Source organism: Peromyscus leucopus, chromosome 12, assembly GCF_004664715.2.
Source record: "Peromyscus leucopus breed LL Stock chromosome 12, UCI_PerLeu_2.1, whole genome shotgun sequence".
In the NCBI taxonomy this organism is placed as follows: Eukaryota; Metazoa; Chordata; class Mammalia; order Rodentia; family Cricetidae; genus Peromyscus; species Peromyscus leucopus.
Genome location: NC_051073.1, coordinates 62,941,764 through 62,965,405, shown reverse-complemented (window position 1 = coordinate 62,965,405; position 23,642 = coordinate 62,941,764). Strand labels below are relative to the sequence as shown.

The window sequence follows — 23,642 nt, the reverse complement described above, 5'->3', positions numbered from 1 at the left end:
AGATGCTCAGTATAATTTTGTTGGCTGAAAGACACAATTGAAGCCTTTAACTCCTTGTCTGAAATATTAACTTAGAAACTCATTCAACGCTTGTAAAAATGACTTTTAATGTCTTATGATAGAAAACCAAGCCAAACAACAGAGGTGGCTAAAATGTTTTCCAAACATCTGTAGAGAATCCTAAAGACTGAAGGGTCTGTGAGGTGAAACCTGCATTTGTATCAAGGCATTGTCGGTCTCTCATGACATAGACTCTTCGTGATTGATTGAATACAGAAGTAGTATCTTAGTAGTTCATGCTTTAAAACAAATTCCTGTGGACTAGATAGTTTATAAACCCCAGTAAGTGCATTTCTTGGTTCTGGAGTCTGTAAGTCCTAGACGAGGCTTCCACCAGGGTCAAGTTCTGATGAGAGCCTTCTGGAGTGAAGCCCATGGACTTCTTGTGATAATCTCATGTGGTGGAAAGACGGTACAGAACACTCCAGAGTCCATTATTATAAGAGTGTGAGAGCTCCTTCATAGCTTCAGTTCTCAGAGGCTCCTAAAATTGTTGAAGCAAAGGATGTATGTGTGAAAGAAATTCATGGAAAAGACCAGTGTGGGGTTTCAAAAGAAGACGAATTTTCTGTGTCTAGTTCTAGTTCTCACAGATAATAGAAGTGAAAGATAGTGGTGTAGGTGACTCTCTCTTTCTCTGTCCCACCTGCCAGCTCCCAAATAATCACATGAAAACTTCTTATTAATTATGAAAGCTTTGCTGGTAGCTTAGGCTTGTTTCTAACTAGTTCTTATAACTTAAATCAACCCATTTTTATTAATTTACTTTCTGCCTCATGGCTTTATTACCTCATCTCCATATTACCCATACTGCTCACGCTGCATCTACTGGCATCTGTGCCCTTCTTCTTCCCAGCATCCTCTGTGCCTGGAAATTGTAACACAGTGAAAAGAATAATGTGTATGGGAGCAGTGTTCTATACACAAACGTTCAAGAGTGGAAGAGATTAAAGGATAGACTCTGACCAGTATTATCTTGCTTTCAACTTTATTCCTGTCAGTCTTGTTTGTTTCATCTGACCCTGAAACTGGTATAATAAGGGAATCTCTCTTTTAACCTTTCTTTTTTGCTTGCAATTCACTTGGGGGGTGGGAGGGTACATGAAGTTGAGTGGGAAGGAGGTGGGAAGGAGAAAGAATATGATCAAAATATATTATATATTGAAAAGTAAACTGAAACAAGCTAAAAATCCAATTCATTCTTGTGTAATAATTTCAGATTTGTGTTCCTCTCATAGTCCTTTATCAAGTCTTGTTTGAGTGCTACTGTGAAATTTATCCTAAATGGTCTTACCCCATTCTCTTCCCCTCTCCCAGTGAGTCTAAGGTCCTCATAGTAAGCTGTTGTAATATTATCATGAATTCTTTTTCACACACAGACTGTGTCCATTCCAAGCCTTACATGATTTGTGCCTAGTACTTCCATTCACTTTTACCCTTCCCTAGACTTACATCTCTCAATATATTGTGGTCACCTATGTCTTTATAGTTGTTACAGAAATTCTTCGTGTCTGCCTTCCTATTCAAATGCTGCTCATTTTGTAACAGTCCAAAGCTTGCTTTTTCCTCTTCCATTTTTAGAGCTACACACACCTGCATTTAGAATATGGTTCTGTTCTTCTCTTTGACCTCTCAATCATTGTTCTTTGCTTTACCTACAAAAAGATGGACACATCAGTCTCTTCAGGTTCTCATAAAAATTAGCATTTGACAGTACCACGTCTAGCATTCTAAGTGGTAACTCAGTAGTTGGTACTAAAAACAAGTCATAGATTTTATTTTCACTCAACATAGTTTAATCATTCCAGAAGAAGATCACATATGATTTATTTAAAAATTTTGTATCTTTATTGCTTTTTCCTGATAAAAGTAGTAGTAGTCAATACCTCTGGGACTGAGAATACATAAGAAGGGACATACCTGGACAAAACACACTACCCCCACACCTGAATTGACCTTACTGGAGAGGGTGAGATCATGACATGGCCTCCTGGATGGCAAGAGAAGTTCATTGAGTTTCTGTCCTAATGTGACTCACCGGGAAGCTGCCTAGGGATGTGTGGTGATGTCGCTTAAGTTCACTGGGGAATAGACAAGGATGAGAAGTAAACAAGTGCTTGGGGTATAAAAATTGAAGCTATCACTCACAGATTTTGTACCATTAGCCTTGATAGCCAAATAGTATCAGCCAGGGGCAGGAAGGCTGATGAATGTTCTTTAGTGTCCCATGCACACGAGCAAACCTCGAGAAGCACACTGGCACCTGGAAGAAAAGCTTCTTCCTTTTCTGGAATCTCTCCAGCATCTTCTACTGACAGCAGTGTCATGCCCACTGATAAAAAGGAGTGTTCTCATTAGAGGCAGGTAGTGAAGGATGATCTATGGGAGCTGAGAGATAATAAATTAATAGTGATCCACACACCCCATAGCATCACAGGCTTTCCTGTCTTGTACTCTGGTCTTGAAATTATTGATAAGAGTGTAACACAAAAAGGTTCAAGAGTTAAATAAGCTTGGGAATGACATGTGCTATTACCTTCCTCTTAGAGATCCATAGTACATATTAGCCCCAAGGCATCCTACAGTAAAGAAAACTATGTTATTAAAGATTTTATTTATTTATTTTATGTATACATATATGCCTTTATTCCAGAAGAGGGCATCAGATCCCACTATAGATGGTTGTGAGCCACCATGGGTTGCTGGGAATTGAACTCAGGACCTCTAGAAGAGCAGCCAGTGCTCTTCACTGCTGAGCCATCTCTCCTACTCCCAAGATCTCTTTCTCTCCTCTTCTCTCTTACTTTTTCAAGACATGGTCTCTCTGTGCTACCCTTGCTATCTGTAGACGAGGCTGGCTTTAATCTGCCTGCCTCTGCCTCCTGATTGCTGGGATTTAAGGCTTGCACCACCACCACCCAGCTAAGAAAATTATTTTAATCTTAGTTTTTACAATGAGACTTTTGTTATAAACCCTGTTACGTGTTTCAGGTCTCATCCTAAAGACTTTCCCCCTAAAATCAACATTAAATTGAGACTTCTCATTATCCCGGGCATTCTCCCCAAAGTCAGAATTAAGATGAGACCACACACCATTGCAGTCGGTACTTAGCTAATTGGAATTTTTTGGCTTGTTACATTGGGAAATTTTAAAAAGTTGAGGTGTTATTGCTGGAGGTGAGAAGAAGATATCGTTTGAAGATGACATAATTGTCACCTAGAAATCCCAAGGTTAAAAATACAGAATTTGGAGCTAGAGGTAGAGCTCAGTGATAGAGCTGGTACATAGTATTTATAAGACTCTAGGTTCAGTCTCTAATACCAAGGAGAAAAGTCTCCAGAACATAATGCAAAGAATTATTATAACTGAGTTTTATATAATAGTTTAGTAAAAAGGAAGACAGAATACTGTGTGTTTTTTCTCATATGCAGAATTGTGTGTGTGTGTATACATACATATACATACATACACATACATATGACATGAAAGCAAAGGAAGACTATTTGAGGGAAGGAGGAGGACTTGGGATGTAGCTTAGTGGTAGAACACTTGTCTAGCATATATAGGACTATGAATTGAATCTCCACCACCAGAAAAAGAAAATAGTAATTAAGGGCTGTGGTATAGCTTCATAATAGGGCACTGGCCTAGCATGCATGGGACTCTGGGTTTAATCCTCAGCACAAAAAGTAATACTAATTAAAATCTTAATAACTTTCTATGATGCCATGAATGAAAGTATGAAAATTATTAGTAGAAATGAATCTTTTATGTGATTGACAAAATATATAGAATAGTGATAGACAAATATGCATTAAAGAATTGCACTTGGCCAACATAGTGACATAGAAATACCTGTATAGTGTATACATACCTATCTGTATAGGTATACACCATGGTCGTGGATGGTAAAGTTCAGTAAAGATGCTTAAAGTTAATTATAAGTAAATTTAATCAAATTCTCCTCTTATTTATTTGAGTTGTTTTTCTTGAGACAGAGTCTCTTATCATAGCTCTGGCTATGCTGGAACTCACAGAGATCTACCTGCCTCTACTTCCTGGTGCTGAGATTAAGCACATGTGCCATTGGCCAGTTCCCCTCTTAAAACTCTGAAAGACATAACTTAGTCGCAGAAAGCTGTTCCATGAATGTTGATAATTCATAATGAAAGAATATACATAGCTAGAAATCAGAGATACAGATTTATTCTCATTGGTAATCAAGTTATCGAATAAGGCATAATTTCCCCCCTAAATACTAAGCAATACAGATGAAAAAATGGGCTGAGAGTGTGGCTAGTTGTTGGATACTCGCCTACCATGTACAAGACTGAGTTCAGCTCCAAACACCTAAAAAACAAAAAACTAAAAAAAAAACTGAATTGCACAAGGGAATTTATTGAGATTGGAATATACTGGGGCTGGAGAGATTGAGTGGTTAAGAGCATTGGCTACTCTTGCAGAAGACCAGGTTCAGTTCCCTCACCCACGTGGTGGCTCACAACCATCTGTAACCCCAGGTCAAGGGGATTGGACATCCTTCTGACTTCCACAGGCACTGTACACATGTGGTGTGTTTATGTGAAGACAACACTTGTATGCATAAAACAACAAACTGCTATACAAAACATTTTTCATAAATAAAAATGTTTAAAAATTGTTAACATAGAAAAAGGGAATTCTACTGTATGTTTCTAGAAATACAAGTAAATGCATTCATTTGGGAATTTTTTTATAAGTAAAAGTCTTTAAGAATTTGTCTTATTCTTTGGCCTAGCATTTCACTTTCTAGAAATATGTTGAGGATGGATGTGTGTAGAAATGTTAGAAGTAACTGAAATGAAAGTTGAAGGTCATCCTATTATATAATAAATTGGAGTCAGCCTGAACTACTGGAGCCCTGTCTCCAAAAGACAAAACAGATAACTGAAGTGTGATTACTAAGTTGGTTAGATTGAGTGTAACATTTATCTGTCTGTCTGTCTATCTATCTATCCGTCTATCTATCTGTCTATCATCTATTTATTTTGTTTTTTGAGACAGGGTTTCTCTGTGTAGTTTTGGTGCCTGTCCCAGATCTCGCTCTGTAGACCAGGCTGGACTCGAACCCACAGAGATCCGCTTGGCTCTGCCTCCCAAGTGCTGGGATTAAAGGTGTGCGCCACTGCCACGCAGTGAATGTAGCATATTTAAAGTAATATAATAAAAAGATACAAAAACATGGAATAATATTCATTGTTGTAGAATATTATTTTAAGGTGTGTTACTTTTGTTTATGTTGCATTTGTTTAACTCTGTGAAGCTGTGTTACTGTGCCTGTCTAAAATACCTGACTGGTCTAATAAAGAGCTGAACAGCCAATAGTGAGGCAGGAAAAAAGATAAGTGGGGCTGGCAGGCAGAGAGGATAAATAGAAGGAGAAATCTGGGAGGTAAAAGAAGGAGCCAGAGAAGGAGGAGGACTCCAGGGGCCAGCTACCCAGCTATACAGCAAGCCATGGAGTAAGAATAAGATTTACAGAAGTTAAGAGAACTGGAAAAGCCCAGAGGCAAAAGGTGCGATAAGTTAAGGAAAGCTGGCTAGCAACAAGCCAAGCTAAGGCCGGACATTTAAAAGTAATAATAAGCTTCCGTTTGTGATTTATTTGGGAGCTGGGTGGGTGGTGGACCCCCAAGAGCCAAAGAACAAAGAATAAGAAAACAAACAACAATTCATAGTGTGTAGTATTAATGTAGCCTATAAAATATTACACAAGAGTATGAATTTAGTTGATGTGAAAAGTTGATTCAGTTCACCTTTTAAGTACTTAACTAGTACAGAATGCTTATTTACCATGTGGTAATACTTTTAGAGTTAACTTAAATATAGTTGAAACTAAAAGTATGTTTTTGGAATATCTGCAACAAGCTTTTTCTATTTAGGCTATTTTGTTCTTTGATAATTTCATATATGTATAGAATGGGCATTTTTTTTTAATCATTAGAAAAACGTTTATAAATTAGAGAGCTGCTTAACAGAAAAGCAGACTCAGTAATGTTACATTCCACAGAATTTAAAGTAAGTTCATCGGCGCTAGTGAAGATTTCAGCAAAAGCAATTTGACTACAGTGAGGCTAAAAGTAAAGAAGCCAGACTGGAACTGGAAGATGAGCTAGTGACTCAAGTATAGATCAACACTATAGAAATATAATTCAAACCGTGTACTAAGGGATTTGATTTCAACACGCATATTCAGTGTATTACCATGTCAGCATACAATACACAGTCATCAATGAAACTCTACATACCATCCCAGTTGAGACTAGTCAAGGTCTTGACTAGCCACATAGAATTAGTAGCCACTGCTGAACATGATGGCACACATCTATAATCCTAGACTCTGGAGGCAAAAGCAGGAAGATTGCTGTGAAGTCAAGGCCAACACCATCATCATAGTGTTTTCAAGACCAGCTGGGACTATGTAGTGAGACCCTGTTTCAAAAACAAATTAGTAGCTATTGTGTTGCACAAGTGGGGTTAGATTGTCCTATTGAGAAATTAATGTTAGGGGTTGGAGATGGATCATAGTAGAGTGTTTACATAGCACATGTAAGGCTGTGAGTTTGATCCCCATCACCACATACACTCTGTTTCAGAAGTAAGCTATCTGATCAGTTTTGTCGTTGCATTCCTAATTTTTAATATCCTTTCCTCCTGTAGGTTTTGGTAAAACTAGTGTGAGCCGTAGAGGAAGAGTATTGCCCGGAAAGAGACGTCCTTATGGAGTTATCACTGGCCTTGCAGCTAGAAAGGCAACTGGAATTCGAAAAGGAATTAGTCCTATGAATCGTCCACCTCTAAGTGACAAGGTAGGATGATGGCCTACTACTGAGCCAGATACCATTTTCCTTTATTTATATGTGTGTGTGAGTGCCACACACTTATTATTAGTGAATTTTAAGATAAGGTTTTATTCTGTAGCCCTTGCTGGCCTACAGAACTTGCTGTGCAGACCAGGCTAGCCTTGAACTCACAGAGGTCTGCCTACCTCTGCCTCCCAAGTGCTGGGATTAAAGACGTGCATCACCACTGCTCAGCCCCGCCCTGATTTTTAATTAATCTTTTTAAATCAGGATCTCATGTAGCCAAGGCTAGCCTTGGATTCCTACCTCCACCTTCCACATGCTGGAATTACAGTCGTGTTCCTTCATGGCCATGCTCCTCTAATTTTTATATTTACTATAATTTATTTGTTTTGGTTTATTTATTTTTGGGACAGGGTCTTTCTGTTATGTAGCCCTAGCTGTACTGGACTCAGTATATAGACCAGGCTAGCCTCAGACTCACAAAGATTGGCCTGCCTCTGCCTTCCAAGTGCTAGGATTAAAGTTTGTGCTACCATTTGCAGAAGATTTTTATTTTTTAGATGAAATACTTTGGGATTTATGTAAACATTTTAATAACTAAGTAAAAAATCTTTATCATTCATAAATATACCTCATTCTCAAATGCAGTTATCCTTCTATATCTGTGGGAATTGGTCCCAGAATACTTCTTTGATACCAAGATCTTCACATGGCTCAAAGTCAGTGTAGTATTTACATATAAAATATGCCCATTCTCCTGTGGACTTGATTCTTGTTACTTGTAATTCCTGTTACAATATAAATACTGTATAAATAGTTGTTTTATTTATTTTATTTATTATGTATTTAAGAAACAGTGACAAGAAAAATCCATATATACATTTAGTAAACTTAGTTTCTGTCTCCTGTTTTTGAGGAGGGGGAGAGTTGAACTCACTTTTTATCCAAAAATGACTTAGCAGCTTGATCCCTCTCCTGCCTTTACTTACTGAGGGAGGCTTGGATTATAGAATTTCACCACCCTACCTGGCATAAGTAAACTTAAAAATTAACTTATAACAAATAATTATATTGTGCCAGGTACTTTTAAGAGAAAAATTATGTTTCACAGAAGAGCCCTTCACATTTATCTATAAAATGGTTTTTAGTGTTATCACTTAAGATAATAAAGAAGCTTAGAATAGGGGCTAGAGAGATTGTTCCTGGGATATGAGAACATGCTGCTCTTGCATGTTCTTGAGTTTAGTTCCCAGCACCCATGTCAGGAAGCTTATGATCACATGTAACTTCAGTTCCAGGGGCTCCAAGAGCTCCTTCTGGCCTCTGCAGACACCTGCATGCATATGCACACACCCACACCAGACACAATATGCATAAGGAAAATGCTTAGAATAGGCACAATCTTGTCTGATCGTATGGATTTTTTATGTTCTTGATAGGTTTTTTCCTTGTTTTTGCATTTTCTTCTTTTCTAAATCTCTAAGAACCAAAGAGGGGTTGCTGGGGAGATGGCTCAGGATGGCACTTGCTGTGTAAGCGTGTGGACCTCAGTTCAGTCCATATAAACAACCTGTACTTTGAGAACTGGAGAGATAGAGTGGATCCCTGGGGCTTGCTGGCCACCTAGTCAGTCTATCTGGAATTCTATCTGAAATGAGTGGTTCCATATTCAGTGAGGTTCTTTCTCAAACAATAAAGTGGAAAGTTATTGAAAAAGATATCCTGAGGTCGACCTCTGTCCTCCACACACACGTACACAAATGCATGTGCATCCACACACATGCATACCACACACACAAAATGTGTGTAAAACAGAAATGGAGCCAACTATGATTGCATCATAATCCTTAGAAGATGGAAATTGGAGGATTGTAAACCTGAGGCTAGCTTGGGTTATATCGTATAACTCTGTCTCAGGAAAACAAATAGGCTGGGTGTGGTGGTACATACCTTAAATCTCAGCACTCAGGAGGCATAGATAGGTGCATCTCTGTGAGTTACATAGTGGGTACCAGAATAGCCAGGGAAATGTAGAGAGACCCTGTCTAAAAAAAGAGAAAAAGAAAGAAAACAATGAAATAAGTCCAAGTTAAATATTCAAGAAAATATTTAAATACTGTTTTTTTAAACTATTGTCAGTGGATGTTTATTAAGTACTTCTCATGCTTAAAGCAATAGGAAAATGCAGATAATGTATAAGAAATAATCCATACAGTTCAAGAGTTTGGAAACATCTTCATAGAAATATGGAAGCTTGAATTAGGATTTTATGATGAATATAATTTACATATGTGGAGAGAAAAAAAGACATTTCACATTTGATTTTTATTAAATCCCACCCCCAATCAATTATACTCTACTTCTTTGTTAGTAAAATATGTTTTTCACATACTTGTTTTGGAAATTAGCCTTTATTCCTTTACATACTGTGTTAGTCAGCTTTTTAGAATTGTAGCAAAATCGTTGAAATAATTAAAGAGTAAGGTTTCTTTTGGCCTCACTCTTAGGGGTTTGTAGTTCTACTGCGGGGAGTTGAGGAGGAGCAGAGCACGTAGCTTTGGGCCTGTGTGAAGTAGGTCATGGCAGGAGACTGTAGTGGTGCAGAATGTTCATCTCATGGCCAGAAATCAGCGAAAGATGAGGGGTAGGGTTGTCAGCATTACCCCAGTGACCTAAGAACTTTCTCAGTGTGTCTCAGATTCTTTTAAGTGCTAGAGTAACATTTCTCCATCACCCGTTCACCTTCCCACCCAGTAACTTAGGTATTTCTGTATTTTAAGTATAATGATTGTCATCTTTTCAGTCATTTAGAAAATTTTCAAATTATTTTAGTTTCCCCACCTTCCTATTGTATTCACGTAGTTTTAGGGTTCTGTCATTGCGAGTTAGAAAATGTTAGTCAGTCTTGGTAGTGCACACCTTTAATCCCAGCACTTGGGAGACAGAGGCAGTTGGTTCTGTTGGTTTCTGTTTAGTTCAAAGCCAACCTGGTCTACATAGTGAGTTCCAGGACAGCCAGGGCTATATAGAGACCTCGTCTTGAAAAAAACAAAAAGTAACAACAAATGTTTTTATTGTAGTAAGGTATATAACAGATGGCAATCTTCTTAACACACTTGTCTTCCCTTCTAAAAGAATATAGAGCGATATTTTCCGGCATTAAAAAGGAAGACAAGCCTTCTGAGACAAAATGAAGTACAAAGGAAACCAGTTGCAGTTCTTAAGAGAGCCAACCAGTTAAACAGAAAGTAAGTACTCAAGTAGAAGAGAAGAATGGATTATCTGGAGTATCTGTGCTAGTTACTTGTCTTGTTGCTGTGCTGAAATAGCTGATGAAAACCACTTAAGGATGGAAGGGTTTGTTTTAGGTTGTAGTTCATCATGACAGGGAAGGTATGGCAGCAAGAACAGGTTGGTGACAGTGTCCTCAGACATGAAACAGATGGGTGAGTGCTTGTGCTCAGCTCACTTTCTCCTTTTTCTACAGTTGGGGTCTCCAACCCATGGAGTGTGTCTTACTTTTCTGTTGCTCTGATAAGACACCATGACCAAGGCAACTTATAGAAGAAACAGTTTATTTGGGACTTAAGATTTCAGAGTCCATGACCATCATGGCAGGGAACGTGGCAGCAGGCAGATGTGGCTCTGGAGCAGTAGTAGCTGAGAGCTTACATCTTGATCCACGAGGAGGCCATTGCCTGTTTCTCTTTAGAAGGAGAGCACTGGGAATTGAATGAGTCTTTTGAAACTTCAAAACCCACAGCTAGTGACACTCCCTCATCCAACAAGGTCACACCTCCTAATCTTTCCCAAACAGTTCCACCAGCTGGGAACCACGTATTCAAATATATGAGTCTCTGGGGACCATTCTCATTCAAAACCACCACATAATGGTGCACTCTTCTTATGTTGGATGACTTTTCCCACTTCAGTTTAATCTAATCTAAATATTCACTCACAGTCATGTCCAGAGATTTCTTTCCATAATGATTATAAATCCTGCCAAGTTGCCAATCAAGATTAACTATCATAGTGTACAAAATACTTTCTTTGATAGATGTTCAGAAGAATAGATTTACAGTGATTGTTACTTGGTCATTTCAAAACAGTTACTTGGTGGGGTCTGGAGTGTGGCTCAGTGTACTTAGCTAGCATGTGGGAGGCCTAGGGTTCCATACCTAACATCATGGGGGACAAAAAAAGATATTTGAAATGTCTGTCTGAAATCTAAGATGGAAGGCATGCCATAGTAACTTTATTTCTTAGACACAGTAATATTTAGGAACTTCATTAATTCAAACTTTTTTTAAAGTATCACTTTTTAATTTTGTGTGTGTGTATACATGTTTACCACAGTGCGTGCGTGTACACATTTACCACAGTGCATATGTGGAGGGCAGAGGACAGCTTGAGGGAACTGGTTCTTTCTTTCTCCCATGTGGGTTGCAAGGATCCAGCTTGGGTCTCAGGCTTGGTGGCAAGTGCCTTTACCTGCTGCTCAGCATCTTTCTAGACTTCACTCCGCTTCTCTACCTCCTCTAACATATAAACTACAATTGTCAAGTAATCATTCTGGTGGAAATCTTAGCCCTTGGATCATAGTTACTCACAATTGGAAATTCTGAAAACTGAATTGATTTTTTTTTCTGCCTTGACTCTTAAAATACCGAAACATAATATGGGTTACTTTGGGGATAACCAAGCTAGAAAGTTACATAATATTTGTGGGTTTTGTCTGTTTTTATTCCCCCCCCCCTTTTTTTTAAAAAATATGTATCCCTGTAACCACATAGACCAAACTGTCATCAAATTTGTAAGGATTCTTTTGTCCCTGCCTTCCAGGTGCTCAGATTCAGGCATATACCACCATCCTAGGATGCCTAGATAATTCTTAAATTTAAACTACTTTTACACTAAATTTAAGATCACTTAAAAAAAAGTCCCTAAAAATTTTGAATTGTTAAAGACGTTATGTTCTCTGTAAAGAATGAAATAATCAGGAAGGCAACTGGTAATCTATGAAGTTACTTTATTATTTGAATTTCAGGTGCTGTTATTTATCTCTCATAGAATACAATTTATGATAAAAACTTCAATTTGGATGGAAATCTTTCTATACATGCAGTAACCAAATTGCAGTTTTACCTAATGACCATTTTTGGAAATCATTTGGTAGTATCTTTTGTGAAAGGGAGTCCTTTACAAATAAGGATCTGTCGTTTATATGAGGTGTCTGTGTTAATTGTGCTACTTGAAAAGTTTTGCCTTCCGATCTCTGAAGATCGGAAGTGAGATTTAGGTAGCCTTTTAAGTACTTGATTATGTAGTAGGTAATTTTCATATTAAAGTGGTAAAAAACCAAGTCAAATATAATTGTGTTGTTCCATATATGAAAGAATTAAAAAGTAGAAGTGTAACTTGAAAAATGTATTACTAAAGTGTGTGCATGTGTAGGTGAGAGGACAGTTTTGAGGAGATGGTCTTTTCCTTTTGCCTTAAGTAAGTTTTAGGGATCAAACTTGGGTTCTCGGGTTTGCACAGCAAGTATATTTTCCTGCTGCGGCATCTTGCTGGACCAGAAAGTATGGCTAATATATGCATTCATATACGTATGCACCTCTGGGTTTTATATATTCACGTTCCTTTTTCCTTGCCATATTGAGGATTGACCCATGGCCTGAGATACACTAGGCAAATACTCTGCCATTCAGTTTGTGTTAATATACCAAGGGTTCAGAATGAAGACAGAAAAGAAAGCAAGAACAATAGAGGGGTTTTTCCAAATCCTTTGTTGTGGTTTGTTTTGTTTTTTCAAGACAAGGTTTTTTTTTTTTTTTTTTTGTTTTGTTTTGTTTTTTTTTTTTGTAGTCCTAGCTGTCCTGTAGCTCAGCTTTGTAGACCAGCTTGACCTCGAACTCACAGAGATCCGCCTGCCTCTGCCTCCGAGTACTGGGGTTAAAGGTGTACTCCACCACTGCTGGGCTCCAAATCTTTTTTTTAAAGATGTATTTTTGTTTTTTGTGTGTGTTGTTTTACCTCCATGTATGTCTGTGTATCATATGTCTGTAGTGCCCACAGAGGTCAGAAATCTCTCTGATGCTGGATCCCCTGGCACTGGAGTTAAGAAATGCTTGTGAGCCACCATGTGGGTGCTGGGAATCGAACCCAGGTCCCTTGGAAAGAGCATCCAGTGCTCTTAACTATTGATCCCTCTCTCCAGCCACAAGTCTTTATTTGTGGTTTTCGGATTAGCTATGAATGTGTCTAGGTATAATTTTCTTTGAACTAATCTTGTAAATTGTAATTTAAAAAACAAATTTAGGGATAGGAAGTAATAGCACTAAAATGTAATTTTGTGAATGTCTTCAGAAGTTGTAAAATATTAGAGTAGAATATTTGGTAAGTAGATTAGTTTAAAACCAAGTTGATAAGGTGTTATACTGCAGAGAGAGATATTTGTAAATCAAATTTAGCGATGTAAGAAAGTAAATTGGAGTCTATTACCTGCTCATCAAATTTTAAGCTTACGCGTTTAACTGTTTTTGCTTATTCTTTCTCAAGGTATTTGAAAGCAAAGTGGCTGAGATTACTCATACATGTTTTCTGTTGCAGAAATAACATTCCAGCTAATTTTACCAGGAGTGGAAATAAACTAAGTCATCAGAAAGATACTCGTCAGGCAACTTTTCTTTTCAGAAGAGGCCTGAAGGTATAAAAAGCTCCGGTTGTGCTTCCTTTATCACAGTGGATCTTTAGTGACCATAGGCGTGGCCTGTTGTTGAGAGGGAGAGTAAGTGTCAGTGTGAAAAAGGAGACATTAGGTCAGTTCTTCCTGCTAATGTATGGTTTTTCTATTTCCTATCTTTTTCTTGTTTGTGTAGTAGCATCTTATTATAATAATCCAGGGACCTCAACAGAGGGTGTTGCTAGTATGAAACAGGCCCTTTCTGAGCTGAGGCTCATCCTCAACCTGGGTTGTAAAGTACATTGTGTATGATAGTCGATTGGCCTTAAGACTCTGTTTTCGATGAGATCTGCTGGGGTTTTGTTGTTTTTTTCCTTTTAGGTTCAGACTCAGTTGAACACGGAGCAGCTGCTAGATGATGTGGTAGCAAAGAGAACTCGTCAGTAAGTTTCACCTTGTTTTTTTTTTTTAAGATGTTGTTTCTAAACTCATAAGATTGCCATCTGTCCCAGTGCGCAAGAAATTGATGAAACCCAAAATGAAATTCTTCCTGCAATAGGTAAATGGAACCCAAGACCTCACATGTGCTAGATAATCGCTTCTTTAGTCCCCAGACAGTTCAGGTTTTCAGAGGTCTGTTTAGTACTGAGTTACTAAACTAATTCTTCACTATTTATTTGATTTAAATGGTATAGATTTTCCTTCATTCTCCTTCCTTTCTTCCACTCTCCCCCCTCTTTTTCTTTCTCTGCACCTTTTTTTATACAAATGAACCTGTTTAGAGAATGACTATAATAAAATCCCATGGAGCTTTTAGAAAATTTATAAAACTTAAAAACACAGTAGAATTTTTTTTCTTCCTGATATCCTATAAAAGTCTTTTAAAAGTCAGTTTCTGGCCGGGCGGTGGTGGCGCACGCCTTTAATCCCAGCACTCGGGAGGCAGAGCCAGGCGGATCTCTGTGAGTTTGAGGCCAGCCTGGGCTACCAAGTGAGTCCCAGGAAAGGCGCAAAGCTACACAGAGAAACCCTGTCTCGAAAAACCAAAAAAAAAAAAAAAAAAAGAAAAGAAAAGTCAGTTTCTGTCCATTATTCTTCCCAAGTGTGACTTGTATAGTGCTGTTATCATTTAAACACTTCTATTTCTTTTTTTAAGATTTATTTATTTATTTTTTTTTTTTTTTTTTTTTTTTGGATTTTTCGAGACAGGGTTTCTCTGTGTAGCTTTGCGCCTTTCCTGGATCTCGCTCTGTAGACCAGGCTGGCCTCGAACTCACAAAGATCCACCTGCCTCTGCCTCCCGAGTGCTGGGATTAAAGGCGTGCACCACCACCACCACCACCACCACCACCACCACCACCACCACCACCGCCCGGCTAAGATTTATTTTTATGTGCATTGGTGTTTTGCCTGCATGTACATCTATGTGAGGATGCCAGATCCCCTAGAACTGGATTACAGACACTTGTGAGCTGCCGTGTGGGTGTTGGAAGTTGAACCCAGGTCCTCTAGAAGAGTAGCCAGTGCTCTTAACCACTAAGCCATCTCTCCAGCCCCTGAATTTGGGTTTTGTTTTTTTTTTTTTTTTTTTTTTTTTTTTTGGTGTTTTTGAGACAGGGTTTCTCTGCGTAGCTTTGCGCCTTTCCTGGAGCTCACATGGTAGCCCAGGCTGGCCTCGAACTCACAGAGATCCGCCTGGCTCTGCCTCCCGAGTGCTGGGATTAAAGGCGTGCGCCACCACTGCCCGGCTGGGATTTTTTTTTTAAGCAGTTATTTTTTTGAAAAATAAAATGTAAAGGTGTTCGTGGTCCAGATGTAATGATAAATACAGTGGAATATCGTTTAGCACAAAAGACATGAACCAAAAACTACAGGAAGAAATTAATAATCATAGCCTATGTATATTTCTTCAATGAACATTTGTGTAATAGTGATATTATGTACTGTTTGTTCTTGCTGGGAGAGAGTCTCCTGTGACTGTGCATCTGACTCTAGCCTTGAACTCCTGATCTTCCTGTCTCCACCACTCAAGTGCTGCAAAGTGTGTGCCAGTGTGCCTGGCACTAGTTATCTGTTTGGAGCTTTGAGAATGAAACATAGATAAAGCAAAAGATAGTTAATTTGGGAAAAATATAATGGAAGTATGCCAGATTTTGGCTAATATAAATAAGTATACAGATAGAGCTGACATTGTGGCATTCAGCTGTAATCCCAGTGTTTAGAAGGCTGACACAGGAAGATTCCCAAGTTCAAGACCAGCCGAGGCTACATAGTGAGACCCAGTGATGGTGAGGAGGAGGAGTGGGGAATTCAAGGTGAGAGAGAAGGTGGAAAGAAGTAGAGAGGCTATTTAACTTCTATACAAGCAGACAGAATTTAGATGCCATTGGAAGAACTGGAGTTGTCAATTCCAGTGAAAAGTAAAATGGAAAATACAAGTATGAAAATAGCGAGAAGACCTTGTTCCAGCTTGGGAAGTTTTTTTGTTTTGTTTTTGTTTTTATCTAGGAAGAACTTTTTACATAAACATCTTGTTTAATGAACTAAAAGTAGCCAGCAGTCAATGAAAATAGGAAAGGTCAGAAATTCTACCTCTGGATTAGAAATGGTGAGCAGGAGCCTGGGATGAGAGACTGCCCAGTTTCATTAGACGCTCCTCTGCATTTAATTTTTAAAAATGTCTATATAGTCATTACATTGGAAAGTATCTAACAAATTCAGGTTTGCAGTTCTTACACCTGATTAGATTCTGGTGGGATTCAGCATCTGTGTGCGTGTGTGTGTGTGTGGTGTGTGGTGTGTGGTGTGTGTGTGTGTGTGTGTGTGTGTGTGTTTAATCAAAAAATGAATGGCTGCTTTGAAAATGTATAGTTTAGAGCTGAGAGTTTATCTTGGTAGTGGAACACTTGGTTGGTACAAGAAGACAAATGGGCAGAGAGGCAAAATAAATATCATTCAGTGGGATACACTGTAAGATTTATAAGCTTCCATTTTAAGAAAAAATTTTAAACCTAGGTGGCGTACTTCCACCACAAATGGAGGAATATTGACTGTGTCCATTGACAACCCTGGAGCTGTACAGTGCCCCGTGTAAGTCTTTTTCTCCTTTTCTTTTTTTTCCCTTCTTGATATATAATAGGAAAATGAAAGGTACTGGACTTGTGCTCAGAGTATACTGTCTAAATCAGGATAAAATGAGATGCAAAGATAAAGAATATTTGTGACACTAATCAAGCCTTTAGTCCCAACACTTAGGAGGCTAAGACAAGAGGATTGTCATGAATTCTAAGACCAGGTTTAGATACATAGTGACTTCAAGGTTATTGTGGGCTAACCGTTTCACTATATATATTCCCTAAAAACCATAGGTTAATTTAATTTAAGGACGACAACTTAGAAATCGCCAGTCATTTGAGTTGTTAAAGTGTGTAGATAGGACTGGAGAGATGACTTGCTATTTTTGCGTAGGATCTGAGTTCGGTTCCCAGCACCCACAGGCAGATCACCTGGTCACTGCACATGTGCTGCATATGTGTACGTGGAGGCAAACACTCACACACATAAAATGTAGTTATACCTGGAAGGGTATTCTATGAACAGTACACATTTTGGTAACTAGAGTAGTTGTCCTTCAAGAGCCAGCACTTTATTTTTACTGTTTGAGAGTAAAATATAATATATAATAATATAATAGCCGTACTTTACTTGAACATGTGTAAAGAAATTCTGAGTACTTTTATCTGGTAAACTAATTAAAACTTCTTTTTTCTTTGCTAGAGCTCAGAAACCACGACTAACTCGTACTGCTGTACCCTCATTCTTGACAAAAAGAGAGCAGTCTGATGTTAAGAAGGTTCCAAAAGGCGTCCCTCTACAGTTTGACATAAATAGTGTAGGAAAACAGGTAAAAAAACAAAACAAACCTTTTTTTCCTTGTATTTCTTTGGACCACTCACTGATAGCCTTCTGATTACCAAAAACATTTTACAGCAGATTAAAGAGGGTGGCCTAGCCCCTTCCCCAATTTCTAGGCAACTGCTAATCTGATTTTTGTCTCATAGATTGCCTGCTTTGACATTTCATTTAAATCGGATCTTGTGATATGTGATCTCATTACTGACTTCTTACATATCCATAGTTTATTTAAAGTTTCATCCATATTAGCATTTTCTTTTATTATTTGAATAGTGTTCATCACATATACATGTCACATATTACGTATTCTTTAATTAGCTGGAAATTTTTATGTTCTTTGGCTACTATAAATCTTTTTTTTTTCAGTCTTTGTTAGCATGTTTTTATTTATTTATATATTTTTGGTAGATGCCAATGGATATATTTGATAGATTTTTAGTAGACTGTGTGCTAACTCCACATTTAACCTTTTTAGGAACTACCAAGAGAGGTAGCTATGTTCTTTTATATTCCTACAGCATCGATGGAGTTTCTACACTTCTCCACATTCCTGTCACTGTTTGTTATCATTTGTCACTTTGAGTATAGTGACGAGTGGATGTAAAGTGATAGCTCACTGGTTTTAACAGGTTTTGTGTTATTGTATTCTTTGATCTTTTTGAATTTACTTAACTTTAGGGAGATAGAGCAATGACTCCATGGTTAAGAGCACTGACTGCTCTCCTGTAGGTCCTGAGTTCAATTCCCAGCACTCACATGGCCTCTTACCACCATTTATAATAGGGTCCTATGCCTTCTTTTGATGTGCATATGTACATGCAAACAAAGTGCCCACAAACATAAAATACATAAATAAATCTTTCAAAAGAAAAAATAAAAACACCTTGGTTGATCAGTTACTTTTTGAAAAAATTACTGAACTGTATAGTCAATCTGTGGATTCTTTAGGGTTTTTTATGTAAATACTTGTTCTCCAGTTAAAAAATATAGATATAGATATGTATACATACCTATCTATGTATGTATATGTGTACATATGGATAGATACACATGCAGATATATGTCTATAGATATATATTGTATATATCTACACACGTATATAAAATACTGTTGCCTTTAAGTTTGTTGTAGGTTCTCTTTATCAAATTGAGGGAACTCCCATCTTACTAATTTGCTGAGAGCTTTTATCATGAATTTACATTGAATTTCATCATGTGCTTTTTTGGAAAACAGTGTGACAGAAATAAGGTCCTGGTATTTAAGGTTAGAAGTATCAGGGAAAACTTGGTTTTGTTTAATGAGATAGTACATGATTATCATATACAAAGTCCTTGGTATAGTCTCTAATACCAGATGTGGAAAAGAAGAGACAAATGTGTTCCAGTTTATTTTGATATTTTTCTTAATTTCTTTTCCGTCTGGAAGCACGTTGTTAGATGTTACTCAAACCAGAGTTTTATTTGAATTTTTGTAGGGCACTCAGTTAAAAACTTTTTCTGAAATACTCAGTAGTTCTATTATTTTTTTAAGTCACAGTCTCATACTATAGCCTGGCTGGCTTTATACATGATTTTCTTCCTGTCTCAGCCTCTTGGGATATTAAGAGTAGGCCATCATTTCTGGATAAAATAACATTTTTATTGTTTGTTGGTTTTGTTTTTTTTTTTTTTTTTTTTTTTTTTTTTTTTTTTTTTTTTTGGTTTTTCTAGACAGGGTTTCTCTGTGTAACTTTGGAGCCTCTCCTGGAACTCGATCTGTAGACCAGGCCGGCCTTGAACTCACAGAGATCCACCTGCCTCTGCCTCCCAAGTGCTGGGATTAAAGGCGTGCGCCACCACCGCCTGGCTGTTTGTTGTTTTTTGAGACAGAGTCCCACTGTATATCCTTGGCTAGCCTGGAATTTGGTGTAGATCAGGCTGGCTTCAAATTCATAGATCCACCTGCCTTTGCTTTCTGAGTGCTGGAATCAAAGGTGTATGCCAACACCAGTTGAAGTAACTCTTAAGCAAAGGCATCACCAGAATTTGTAACAGTGTTTGCAGAGCCCCAAATTAATTCAGTTAGCAGTATCTTGGATGTATGTTATAGACCATAGAAATAGTAGTATGTGTGTGTTTATATAGTATGTAATGTAGGCACTATAGTGATGGGAAGATAAGGATTCTTGGCCTACCTAGTTTAAGTTCTATATGCCTTATTTTTGTTAGAATTAAATTATACACACAATTCAAGATGCTAAGTATTGCTATTACTAATTACTATTAATTTTTAAATCACATATAAAGGAAATGTTTTTTTCTGTCAAGTTAATTTTTCCCTTCTTTTCTGTAGACAGGGATGACTTTGAATGAACGATTTGGGATACTGAAAGAGCAAAGAGCCAGTCTTACATTCAACAAAGGAGGAAGCCGATTTGTAACTGTGGGATAGATCCACGTCAAAGGAACTCTTAAGTGTTGACTGTTTGAAAAGTTGAATTGCTTGAAGAGTTCATCAGAGAAGTTCAAGAAACTTTACTTCAGAATATTCACAAGCCTAAATAACTTTATTTTTGAAGGTTTTTTTTTTAATGTATAAATAATGCCCTGAAAGAATAACAGGGAATATACCTATCTGTTCATAAAGATTTCATGGTTGGCCCAAACAAAGCAATTCTTTATTGACTTCTTAGATTCCTCGTGAAGCAGAAGGAAGACAGAAAGATAGACCTTGATTATTTTTATGAGTGTGCTGTGTAGGACCTCATCACTGTCGTCAGTTTTTAGACTTTGCCGTGGTTAGACTTGAGGAATCAGTACCCTGTGTTGCTGTCACTTACCGCTCATGTGCTGGGGTAGTAAGTACAGTTGCCGTTGTCATGAGTGGGGTTTTTAAACTGGGGTAGAATTTCAGTTTTGCCTCTTAAGATGTATGGAAATATTTAGAACTTGGCTCATTTTTCCGTTATTGTTAGATATTAACCCCCAGAGTTCTAAGCATTTAGTATTGAACTTTTAATAAGAATGTGGCTCTCAGGATTAGTCTCAGATCACAACGTGTCAGGGCTGGGAACGCTTATTTACAGAGTTATCTGACAGGGCCTTGCAGGAGATGCCTGATAGAAACCCCAATAGTTTGTCTAATTTAGTAAATGCAGAAGACACGAAAGGCAGTAGCGATTGAAGGATCGGAAGCAGTAAAAACAAAAACCTGGGTCATAGTTACACTCTGGATTCTAGTGTCATCTTGAGTCCGCTGTCCATAGATTCTTCTATACGTGATGCTTACAAGAATTTCACTTTTTGAAATGAATTGACTCTGGGTATTTTGACAGTACACTTATTAGACATAAAGTCTTATGCTTCATATTCAAAAGATTTTAGGCTTGTTAAGTTCAATAATTTACAATTCCCCACACAAAAGTCTACTTGTATATGTCACAAAGAGAGAAAAAAAAGAAAAATTATACTGAAGTTATACTTGACTGTACATGTTCACTGTATCTTGTATCACTCAAAGTTCAGGCATTCTAGAGAGAAAGAGTTTTTCTCTTACTCTGGAGATCTGTTGTGCCAAGATAGTACAGAGAATCCTCACGTAGTTGTACATCATAAACTACAGTAAAATGCCAAAATGCAGCAACATATTCCAACTACGGGTTATCGAGTAGTCATTTTGAAGCTTAACCTTTTGTTTGCTATGATTTCAAATCTTTGAGTGAATATTTAAGTATCTCTGCTGTTCATTTTTCCTGTAAAACTTAGACAAAGTACTCTGCTTTCTGCCCGTCTTCATTGCATCCTAGACTTCGTTGTCTTTGATGCTCCTTGAGTTTCTTACTGGCTTATGCTAGTCATGGGAAAATCAGCAACAATTGTGTGCGTATACCAAAGATCTAAATCTGATCCTCAGTGTCGGTTATTGCCAGTACTTCTACTTGATAAGGGAATTTTGGAAGCCAATCACAGAATTTGAAAATAAACTCTAGTTTCTCCTTAGCTGTGATGTTTTTCATTGAGGCCAAGGACTCATTATAAAACATTTTGCCAATATGAATATTTATATTTGGTTCAGGAACAAAACATTTTAGAGTGGTTTGCTGGTAGCTTATTTTAAAGCAAAGGAAAAACAACTGAGCGTGAACACTATCTTTGGAACAATTTGTGAAAATACAGTATAAAAGTCTTTGTTTCCTGTTGTTTTAAATATTCTTATACAGAGGTTTTTAGTAATTCCGTTTTTGGAAAATCTTAAAAATTGCCCAAATGTTGACACTAAGTACATTGGAAAACAGTATCTTTGGTATAGTAAATGTTTGCTCTTCATTCATCTGTTTTTTCTTTCAAAGTAAATTTTGCCTTTGATACAACTAAGTTAAAACTCGTGTGTGCTAACATATTGTATATAAACAAAACAATATGCTTTGTTGGAGGAAAATTTCCTTTCTTGGAATGTGGTTGTAGTCATCCTTGTTCAGTTTTTGAAGCCTTTTTTTTTTTTTAATTTAAACAGGGTGCAACTTAAAATTTCCTTTGCATCAAGGTGTATGCAAAACATTGATGCAGTGCATCACAAAATGAAAGTTTGTATTTAATGAGGAGGTGCTTTACACTGTACTTTTTGGTGTTTTTTGGAAAAGTTACATTAGATTTATTCTGAAGCTGTTCATTTTTGACAAATAAAATGTAACAGGTTTCACATGAGTTATTCTGAGCTATAAAGATTTGAGTTGTGGTTTTTCAGATTGTTCTGTTACAAAGCATTTTGTAGTGATTATATTTATGATTTCTAGGATTTGAAGTTAAGTCTACACTCTTGGTGTTCCTCTAACTGCCTTTGGACCATTTCATGCATAGGTAACATGAGGTTCCAGCATAAGGTAACTGAGAGGAATTAAAGATAATCAAGTTGTTTGCAGCATAGAGCACAAAACTAGATGAGCCTTTAGAGATCATCTGTTTTAGGCCCCCTGCCCCCCCCTTTTTTTTTACATCTTAGCATAATGAGAACCAACATTTTCTAAGACTTAAATGTAGCGGTCATGTTTTGAGCCTCACATCTTACAATTCTCAGTGGACAATAAACTACTTCCCACATAGACGACAGTAGTTTTGTGGTATTTAACTTGTGAGATATCTAAGAGTAGCTCTATCTCAGCATTTGTGGCATGTTCAGTAAATCTGTTCTTCCAGTGAGAATTCCTACTTTATTACTTTGATATTGAAGTTACTGAAGCTCATTAGGAAAGGCCAGTGTTCCCAGTGTATAACAGGAAGATTGCTAATTCCAGGCTCCATCTCAAAAAAACACGTACACGTGAATTTTTAAACACACAAGTTTGTCATTTTTTTTAGATGTTAACTTACATTTTTCATATATATATATTATTTTACAATACCATTCAGTTCTACATATCAGCCATGGATTCCCCTATTCTCCTACCCCCTACAAGTTTTTCATTTTATTAATATAATCAAATTATAAAATACTTTATATTTAAAAGACATACAAGAATTGTTCTCAGTTGTTTAGTTTTGTTAGAGGTGTGCATAATATGTTGCTGTCTATAATTAATTCACATGGTATGTGCAATTTGGAGGTACTTAAGAGATTAGGCAAAGAAAATAGTTTACTCGTCACTACAAAGAATTCCATATATTCCACATGCAGGCAATATTAAAGCAAAAAAGAACTTCCTTTCTGAGCAGTAGCTTCCCCATTTAATTGGAATAATTTATTTTGCCACTATTAAGTCTCAGTTGAAGATGGTTCTATTTGGAGCTTGAGGTTTGGGTGAGGGTGGTATTATAGTCAGTCTCTGTCTCCTCCTCCCTCTCCCCTTCTCCCCCTCATCTCCTCCTTCCTCTCCAGGCTGTGCATCACATTGTTATGCTGCAGATGTCCAAATACTGAGTTTACAGGTGTGCCCACTTTTGTCCCATTTCAAAAACTGGTTTATGTGTTTGCGCCTGTGTGTATGTGTATGCACTGTGTGATGGTGCCCTTGGAAGCCAGATGAGGGTGTTAGATCCCATGGGACTGGAATTAGAAAGGCTGTGAGCAGCTTGATGTAAGGAGTGAGAATGGAACCGGTATCCTCTTCAAGAGCAGTGAATACTCTTTACCATCTCTTCAGCCCCTTTGACATTTCAGGATG

The 23,642-nt window shown here is 37.5% G+C and overlaps 1 protein-coding gene across 2 annotated transcripts in view; it reads left to right on the top strand.

Moving 5' to 3' along the window:
- Fyttd1 (forty-two-three domain containing 1) overlaps nucleotides 1-22,206 on the top strand; it is a 30,179-nt gene extending 7,973 nt beyond the window's left edge. For both annotated transcript variants that reach the window (XM_028860063.2, XM_037209790.1), the window contains exons 3-9: nucleotides 6,761-6,909; nucleotides 10,042-10,154; nucleotides 13,519-13,615; nucleotides 13,973-14,034; nucleotides 16,607-16,681; nucleotides 17,369-17,495; nucleotides 19,838-22,206. In XM_028860063.2, the coding sequence (XP_028715896.1) occupies nucleotides 6,761-6,909; nucleotides 10,042-10,154; nucleotides 13,519-13,615; nucleotides 13,973-14,034; nucleotides 16,607-16,681; nucleotides 17,369-17,495; nucleotides 19,838-19,936 (722 nt within the window). In that variant the 3' untranslated portion in view covers nucleotides 19,937-22,206. The remainder of the gene's footprint in view (nucleotides 1-6,760; nucleotides 6,910-10,041; nucleotides 10,155-13,518; nucleotides 13,616-13,972; nucleotides 14,035-16,606; nucleotides 16,682-17,368; nucleotides 17,496-19,837) is intronic.
- The last annotated feature ends 1,436 nt before the right edge of the window (nucleotides 22,207-23,642 follow it).